Here is a 9,364-nt window from a genome sequence, read left to right as displayed (position 1 = left end):
CTGGCCCCATGTTGTCAGGGCTGTTTTCATCACCTTTTGAAAAAAAGAAACAGAACATGTTGAAAGCAACAAACACAGCTGTTGATTATCTTATATATTACATTTATACAGGAAACATTCACAGTAACAGAAGTATAACCAGTGTTGCGCATGAACGCATTAAGAGAGCAACATTAATTGAACATGCTCATATTTTTAGTGAACATGAACTGAAGGAATCAATTTGGAATTAATGAAGCGTTGTTCACTCCTGAGAGGTTAACAGCACTCACATCGTCAGCTAATTTTAAAAAAACTGTGAACCTGCAGAGAGAGTGAGAGTGAATATGGACAGAAGTGTTGACGTAATATATATAATCTTTATTTGATCATGAAGCCTGTTAAGGAAGTGAGAAACAGACAATAAGATCTGAATTATACGTCCATGTCCAAACATCTGTATGTACAAAAGTCCATTTCTACCAAGAAGATCCTGTAAGTCATTATATGAAAAACTTTGTTGAAAAAATCTAATCTCAAAATAATGATTTAATATTTCAAAACATTGACTATATATATCTCAAAATAATGAGAAGCTCTCTAATAATGACCTCGACCATACCAAGTTATTATTTTAAGATATTTAATCTTAAAATAAGAGTAAGTAAATATTTTAAGATAGGGGAGATCAGGGGCAACTGCAACATTTTTCAAAATGCTCCTTCATAACTCACAGAGTACTTGTAACACAGTAGTCATGTTTTGATATGACATAACATATGTGCAGTAATTAATATTACAATGAATATACTGTCAGAGACTGTAATATTAAATTTCATGCAAGAAGTCAGTGTTACCATTGAAAAAAAAAGAAAAAGAAATGAACATGAACTACTTATCACCAGTATTTATTTTAAACTCTGTGAACGAGCTCTTTGTAAGTGTGACGTTAAACAACACTGAGGGTAATATATATACACAAACCTGGTGTTGTGTTTTCTCAGTGTTTAACAGCACATCTGTACAGCCTGTTCAGTCTGATGATGTCATTCTGGCTCATCTGGTTGGACGTGCCGAATTCCACATTCGGGTTGGGGATAGGCTCCATCGTGGGCCTGTTGTTCCCGGAGAAGGCATACCTGCAGAGTACACATGTTTCTGGTTTATTGATTGTAAAGTGTCAGTTTACTCATGTTTTTTGTGTTTTCTATAAATATATTGTTTTTAGATACTGGAGTCTTAGTTTTGATTTCTAGGTCACATACTTTTGCAGTTATACAATCAATGAATACATAAATGGTGGCCTTGTCGACCTGTGGTACTGCATGACAGAGTTGTAGTCATAAGGGGTGTTCTGGTTCAGAGTGTTGATCTTGTCGAAAGCGTATTCCCAACCTGAGAAAAAAAAAATCATAAGAAGGCGTCAGAACAAAACAGAAAATCACCAGTAAGTCTTTGACTGTGTCTGCTGAGTAGATGAATTTATATATATATATATGTGCGTGTGTAGTCCAGTACAGACCAGACTGGATGTTGTGCCACAGGATGCGGATGTACTGGTCCCTGTCAGAGCGGCACTGCTCGTGGTTGAAGCCGAGGGCGTGGAGCAGCTCGTGCTGGACGGTGCTGTGGTAGAGGCAGCCCTGACGGTCCAGAGACAGCGTCTGGGAATAACCACGGCGGCCCACGTAGGAGTAACAGCTGCGTTCACGCAATCAAATAACAAAATAGTCATAGTCAGTCAAAGCAGCCAGGAAAAGCTCATGGCTCAGTTATTTCTAAGATTTAGGGGACTTTAAAAGTGATTTTCTTATTGTGGCAAAGTTTCTTCATAATTTTAAATGATAGTTTAAATAAAAATAAAAATTAGTAAAGACATATCTGCAGCAAGATATGTGCTCCCAAATAGTTTGTTACCCTTCTGAAGATGAAAACACTTGTGCTTTGGTATCGACTTCACTGTGTGACAGTTATTTTTATTGAATGTGGAAGAAAACTGTCTAAAACATGTGTACGACTTTACAATAAGACTAGCCCTATAAATGCTTTATAAATAGTTATAATTATTAATTAGGTTGTAAATATTAATAAACAATTATAAACAAGTTATAACACAGTTTTTATTAATTGATATGGGCCCACTATTTGGCTGCAACATTTCACTGTTGACCTTTTTATCTGATGTGTTTGAACATCTTAATAAGAATTTATAAAGTTTTTACAAACTAATTAATAATTAACTATAAATCATTTATAAATGATTTAGAAGGGTAGTTTTATAGTAAAGTGATATTGTTCTATAATCATCATTAATAAATAGTAAACTGATAGTTAATTTATTGAATAGTTATTTCAGCACTCACAAACCATATTAAGTATTTGTTAATTTTTACCAAATGATATGTAAAACTTTAAGAAACCATATTACAGGGGCCGGATATTTTTCACATTTCATTAATAGTTAATAATTAATTTGTTAACCATTTATAAAAAATATATAATCTGTTACTAATCGCTAAACGCCTTGCATTTCATAATGGACAAAGAGGTCTGAGTGAGTAAGTGCTATCTAGTTTACACACACACACACAGACACAGAGTTTGTTACCCATTCTGAGACTGGATGCTCAGGTAGTCTCTCTGGCTGGTGCGTGGAACGAAACGAATACAAGAGACGTCATGGAAGGACACCAGCCCACGCTCGATGATGGAGCGCTCACGAGATGCTGAGAAGACACACACGATCAGCGCATACTCACATATGCACACACCAACAAATTCAAAATCACTGTCAGCCCTACAGATCCCTTGCAGAAAAAAAAACACATGTAGGAAACACATTACCACATGTGGCATGTGTTTCACATGGGTATATAAATATTACACCATGAAAATGATCCAAAACCATGTTTCCCATATATGAATTTGCACATGTGAAATTCATGTGGTTTTTCTGTATGGGATAAAACATCATTTGTCTGATGTGACAAACTTGTGGTTAAGGTTTGGTTGGTTTGGGCACTAAAAATGACTTGGTTAGGTTAGTTAGATGAAGAGAAAGATTTTGGTTTGGGAACTTTGTTAAGCCACAACCATAGATGCATTTGTCTGGTGGTTGGAAGTTACTAGGGTCACAAAAAAAAAGCTGTCAAATTTACATTTGATTTGATCTGAAACTTAAAGCATATTACATCCAACTTCATTTCTGTGAAGTCAACTGTTTTACTAATATATCTTTAAAACTACTTTTAAAATGATTGGCTAACTTACTGTAATGTGAGGCGATAACATAGGGCACGTAGACCTTCCCATCTCCAGATTTGCCCCACATGCAGCCTTGGGAGGTGCAGGGATCAGCGTTCCTCTCATTTTCATTGTCATAAGCAATGTCGTCTATGACAAAAGGCTCTTCTTCCGTATGCACTGTAGGATGAGGGCATTGAAGGCTCAGTAATTTAACCATGTACATTAGTTTAATTAGTTAACCTCTCTTAAAAGTGCATGTATGGCATGGCATGCATGGAGTCTCACCAACATCCTTGTTTGCCCTCCACAGGAGCTCAGAGACAGACAGATCCTAGATGAGAGAGATGATATCAACTTATTTGTACAAAATATTGCTGTTGCAGAGACGGTTCATTAGATTAGCAATTAGCAATTTTTCTAAAACTGTTGTACCAACTGCACCTTTCTTTTTTAAATTGAAGTTGGTGACTATCTTGTTAAATATTGACACATACAGTAGCACTCTTGGGTCCTTTCAATTGTGTGTATGTTGTCTTCAATTTTGCCTATATAGTCAACATCATAACCAAAACAATTTAAGTGATATAGAAAAAATATATAATACTTAGCCCAGTAGTAGATGTCGGGGTTGGATATTGGTACTCAAAACCTTTAAGGTATCGATTGAAATAACCCACTACCAAGTAGTATTGAAATATCTCCATCAGACAATACCTGTATTTCATCCTTTTGGTACCCAGATCCTGATGAAAATAACTATTTAGATGGTTTTGCTTGCAGCCAATCCCTGCTACCATTTCTCATAAGGAGGAACCTTTGAAACAGATGAAGTACTCCATTGGTATCGGCATGACTTGTACTGGTATCATAATTTTTAAAATGATATCCAGTCATAGCAGGTCCACAGAGATCCAGTGTTCAAAATTAAGTAAATAAATTCAATAAATTAAAAAAAACTCAGCTAATTGTTATGAAATGTTACTTCAGCAAGCTTCTTCAGATCATTTTCCTAATGACTGTTTGTTAGAGAATATCATATGGTTACTGTACATGGTGTGTGATTGGCTGCTGCTTTTGTCTGACAGTTAGCAAACAGCCAATCACATACATGCCCCTGCTTTAAGAGGTGAGGGCAAATGCTATTGCACATTTGAAAAAAAGCTGAAAAAGTTACTTGGAATTTAATACAGATTACCTACAATTAACTATTTTATTGTGAAAATAAGATGGGAAAACAAATAATTCATTAAAAAAAGATGAGTTTTAGAGATTTATAGAATTCAAAATTTAATGGGGATGCTGTTGCTATGAAGGACAGACCATTGCTATGGATACAGTTCTGATCATAGACTCTGGAAAACAGATAAAATAATTTTTAAATAAACACAAATAATTTTAAAGTGAATATTTTGTGTAAAATTGTTAATTTTTTTAGTAAGTAGCTGTCAGCACCCTTCTGCTTCACATCAGGCTCCTACATCAATCATGCTGTTGGGATTTATTTCACCATAATGACCATTATCACTCATGTAATAAGTCTTCTTAATCAGAACACCTCTGATTTACATTTTTCTTGAATCTACTCTACGTGTTCTATGTCTCACAACATAAACAGGAGGACTAAACAATCACCAATAAATCACACATTTAATCATCATCTTTTATCTTTATGTTGAATCTTGTTTTTTATAAAAACCTTAACTCAAACATCCTTACCTTTTCTTCAGCCCAGGAGGAGCCAAAGACCACGAGGAGGCCGAGGAGACAGAGCGTGTTCCTGAGCAAAGCCATGTTACAAGCCTGCAGGTGTACACCTTTAACACCCAGCTTCTGCTGCAGCTGCTGTTTATAACCCTCAGTATATCTGTTAACTTAAAACCCACTGCTTTGCTCAGTGATAAGATGCACATTGCCTTGAAAACATGCTGCCAATTCCCACCTTAACTAAGTTAAATAAAATCTGCTTGTGGTAGCAAAAATTCTTCTGGAAAAACTTTATGTGACCTTGTGAGATTGAAGGCTCTCGGGACACCTGCTTCATGTTACTGGAATCTGGGCTGCCTGATGCATTAACAGGTCGACCAGGCTAGATTCTGATTGATTTTCTTCAAGAAGCTGGAGGTTAAAGGAGCAATGTGTAACAACTCTGCGTCCAAAAATGAGTACATCAGTCCAAATAGCGAGATGGAGCCTTAGACAGTATATTGAATAGACTGGAATCCTATTTAATATACAGTGTAATGGTTGAAGTAAGTTGTTTCGCCCCACCCCCTCTTCCTGATACTCAAGGAAGCTCAGGCAGTCTACAGGAATACTGCAGGAGCGCTAAACGAGTGCAACATTGTAAACTGACAATACCAAGCGACAATGAGTCCTACACTGTAAGTTGATCAGCTGTTGGTACCAGCGAATTGTCTGTCACTGTTAAGTTAAGCCTGTCATCCTCAAGAGATGGAAGCATTTCAACTTACCATGTTTGCTTAATCTATGATGACTTATCATGATAATTTACAGTGAATATATTACAGATTTCCCCTTTTACACAATTTCTCCTTTATTTCCACCATATGTGGAGATAATAACTACATTATGAACCACATCATTGTGTTTTTCTTCTTATATCTTCTCTAGCTTGACTTTTTCTGTGACGATCTGTGAATAATTTTTACTTTTATTGAGTAAAGTTACTCCAAAGAAAAAGTTAAATATGGGATTGATGTCTACAGACACACAGAAACGACAACTGCTAAAATCAGTTTATACAGCCAGTAATACTGTCCATTATAAAAGCTGCAACATTTAAAATAGAAGTAAATATTTTCACTTTTGATGCAGATAATTCCTGCAGGGAAAGAGGCTCTCTTACAGGACTTCACATTAAACTGCCGGTTACACTATGACCATTTTCCTCCGAGTGAAAGTGAAATTAGAAAAAAACTGTCAGTCCACTTGGTTATATATTCCTTATATACGGCTAAATAAAATTGTGACTCCTTACATTCCTTTTAAAATGCGTTTATTCTGTGTAGTTTGGCTTGTTGAAGCAAAAGAAAGAAGAAAGTTGCAGGAAGCTCACTCTGTATATAACTGTTAAATTCATTTTATGTATTCATCCATGCTTGACAACGTCAGAGCATTTTGCATAAACTACTTAAATTCATATATCTTATATTCATCTTATATATTCATCTGTGGGATATATGGGAATGAGACATAATTGCATTTGACAACGTCAGAGCTTTTTGCACAGACCAGTAAAGACATAGTGATTAGATAGACATATGATTCATAGGCAACACACCCACTGGATTTTCAAAATAAAGCTAAGAAAACAAATCAGCGAGCATATCTGTGTGTTTTCTTGTGACATTTCTCGCCCTGTTAGACCTCTTGCAACAGAAGACCATACGGATGGATGGCCTGTTCAACCAGCCTCTGCTCCTCTGCAGGACATGTTCCACTGGCGATGGGAATCAGCCAGTACTTGTCGTTGTTGTATTTCAATCTGTAGGCAGGGTTGATACGATTCTGTACAACCACACGGTACGTCTTGCCCGTCGCCTGGGAAGTGAATGTTTTGGCATATGGGATCGCCTCAGCGATGTATGGAGTAGAGTAAATCCCCCTGCCATAAGTCTGACCTGAGCCTGGCTGTTAAAAACAAACAAGAATTAGAATTTAATAACATTCATAGTATGTTGGCCTAAAATCTGATTATATTATTAGAGTCTGGAGAGATGCAGTAATACTAAGACAACACAAACAGTTAAATACAGTATTTCTATGTGGCTGTACAGTTAATAGTCATCATTATCTTTTTCTTCTTCATCTTCTCTGAACTAAGACTTTTTGTGATGTTTTTTTTTACTCTTAATGCATATTTATTGAGTAAAGTTACTCCAAACATGGACGGGAGGTCATTTTACAGGCCATCTTGGCTTACATGGCTTACGTCTTGGCTTACATTGCTGCAAGCCGCGTCCAACATGAACCGTGAGCCCGACTTGCCTACAAGCGAGCTACAGTCACATTGCGCTGACCGCGACCCAACGGTGGCGAGCCTCCTTTCTGTCTCCCTTCTGTTGTGATACGAGCTCATGTGTGTGCAGGAGAGCAGAGAAAAAGATGTTTTTTAAAGTCTCTTTATGTTCATCTCTCAGTACTCTTCTATCTTCACACTGAATCTCATGAAGCACATGTTGCTTGTCTAGTGAGAGGAGCTCAGGAAACAGAAAATGAAACCTACCTCAGATGAGACTCAAAAATCAACCGTTTTCAGGCTTTTTACCTACTGCAGCTTTAATCAAGGTCATTTTCTACAAATAATAATTGTTATGTATTTATAATTATTTGAATCATATTTCCTCACCTTTATTGATTTAACACCTCTCTGGCCCATGGCCTTGCAGTGCTCACCAAACATAAACAAACACATTTAAGTGCACATTATACATTTGACTCACTAACTACACAAGAAATATACAGCATATATTTACACAGTAATTGTGTCTTCTTCACTGAAGTTGTAGGATGTGGGGAGAGGTGGGGCGGCGCCCTAGCACCCTCTGTTGGTCAGCCGCCACTGCTGATATATGAACAAACCTTGTAGTATCCTTCGATGATGCCATCAGCACCCGCCTTTGAAGTCCCGTGGTAGGACACAGGCCACTCTCCTGGTACTGACTGGGTGCTGCGGTAACGAGTTCCCAGCCAGGCATTTCCATCGTACTTATCCAGGACCTGTGACAAAATATTAGGAGCAGTAAAGTCCTCACCATTTAAAATAAAAAAAAGAAGTCCCAATATATTATACTCCACAGCTGAAAGGAAATTCTGGGATTTAAAGTGATATTTTTTGGAAAACATGTTTACCTTGAGGGCAAAACGCTGCCAACCACATGGGCGTTCATACACCTCTCCACCTCTGTAATAAGTCTCTGTGTCTCTCAGATTGGTGAAATCATAGTCGAATCGTGGGTCGAAGAATTCATCCTCATCGATGATGTGATCTGGTCCGTTTACTGTATCAATGTTCACATGGTTCACTTGGTCAGAGCCTGGAACACCAGACTGCAGGAAGCTTCTGAGGCGGGTAAAGATGTGTCTTGACACGTCACTGTAATGTAAGGGGTGGAGATGTAATTTCAGAGCACATTAGTGATCTCTTTTTGGACTTGAGTCCTCAGCAGCAGCCACCTTTAGCCCTTTATTGTCATTCCCTCACCCTTTTTAAGCCAGGAAGTGAGTTTAAAACAAAATTTACTATAATAGCACATTTTCTATACCGATACCAGGTATCAATTTGTTATGAAAGTTACAAATTCAAACAGTTTCAAGCACTTCACCTAAAATCCAAGCACTTTTCAAACCTTGAAAACAACACATAAAAATTCAAGTGTTTTCAGTGATTTCCAGTACCGTACAAATCCTCCCCAAAAAATTGGGATTAGGTCGGTGGTATGAACCATTTTTATAGGTTTTTTGGGTGGACATAACGTTCCAATTCTCAAGAACACTTTCTTGAGATTATTACAAACTCTCGAGACTTTTGTAGAGCAAATTCTGTTTAAAACCAGTGTGTACCATTTTCGGAAATATCATCTCAGCATAGAAAGCAAAGAAAAATACTTACCAGGTGTCATCCGCTTGCACGATTGTAGGGATGAAGCTCGTTATGAGCATCTGCTGGACTGGTTGTGCAGCTCTTTTAGATCTTCTCACATTAGCGCCCTGTGAGCTTTGTTTTTGAGTAGATGTTACATTGGCATTGCACAGTGCAGTCAAAGCCTCCAGTGCAACATCTCTATCGATCATCTTTGCAGTTGGTTGCGGTATATTAAAAAAGTGGCAAACTGTTTTCTTTGAGTGGAAAGTCTTGTCGTCTTGCTGGATGTGATATGGAGACGATTAACAGACTGAGGAACTAAAGCTCATATTTATAAGCAGACTCCCCCTCACATTATCACCAGCAACTTGGAAAATGATGCAAGTACACACAGGTCAAGACAGGCATTGCGCCAGGATTTCAATGATTTAGTAACATTTCTTTTGAGTTACACAAATTAACAGTTTTTAGCTGGTAGCTTCACTTTAACAAAAATTACTGGTGTCATACTGTGGAGGGCACACTTCCAGTCGA

The 9,364-nt window shown here is 37.4% G+C and overlaps 2 protein-coding genes across 2 annotated transcripts; both read right to left on the bottom strand.

Moving 5' to 3' along the window:
• Positions 1 to 976: 976 nt before the first annotated feature.
• LOC146316482 (hatching enzyme 1.2-like) lies at positions 977 to 5,159 on the bottom strand. The gene is made up of 7 exons (XM_084734659.1): positions 4,942 to 5,159; positions 3,511 to 3,556; positions 3,250 to 3,402; positions 2,588 to 2,705; positions 1,502 to 1,680; positions 1,293 to 1,374; positions 977 to 1,118 (listed from the first exon to the last, which is right to left on the bottom strand). Exons 1-7 carry the CDS (start codon positions 5,014 to 5,016, stop codon positions 980 to 982), a joined length of 792 nt encoding a protein of 263 aa, XP_084590785.1. The 5' UTR covers positions 5,017 to 5,159; the 3' UTR covers positions 977 to 979.
• A 1,065-nt stretch (positions 5,160 to 6,224) lies between these two features.
• On the bottom strand, positions 6,225 to 9,158 carry LOC146316481 (uncharacterized). The gene is made up of 4 exons (XM_084734276.1): positions 8,858 to 9,158; positions 8,098 to 8,341; positions 7,828 to 7,965; positions 6,225 to 6,876 (listed from the first exon to the last, which is right to left on the bottom strand). The coding sequence occupies exons 1-4, from the start codon at positions 9,037 to 9,039 to the stop codon at positions 6,607 to 6,609; spliced, it is 834 nt and encodes a 277-aa protein (XP_084590402.1). The 5' UTR covers positions 9,040 to 9,158; the 3' UTR covers positions 6,225 to 6,606.
• Positions 9,159 to 9,364: the final 206 nt, after the last annotated feature.

This window comes from Lutjanus erythropterus, chromosome 13, assembly GCF_056507025.1.
Source record: "Lutjanus erythropterus isolate fLutEry1 chromosome 13, fLutEry1.hap2, whole genome shotgun sequence".
NCBI lineage: Eukaryota > Metazoa > Chordata > Actinopteri > Lutjaniformes > Lutjanidae > Lutjanus > Lutjanus erythropterus.
This window is presented reverse-complemented; position numbering and strand designations above follow the sequence as displayed.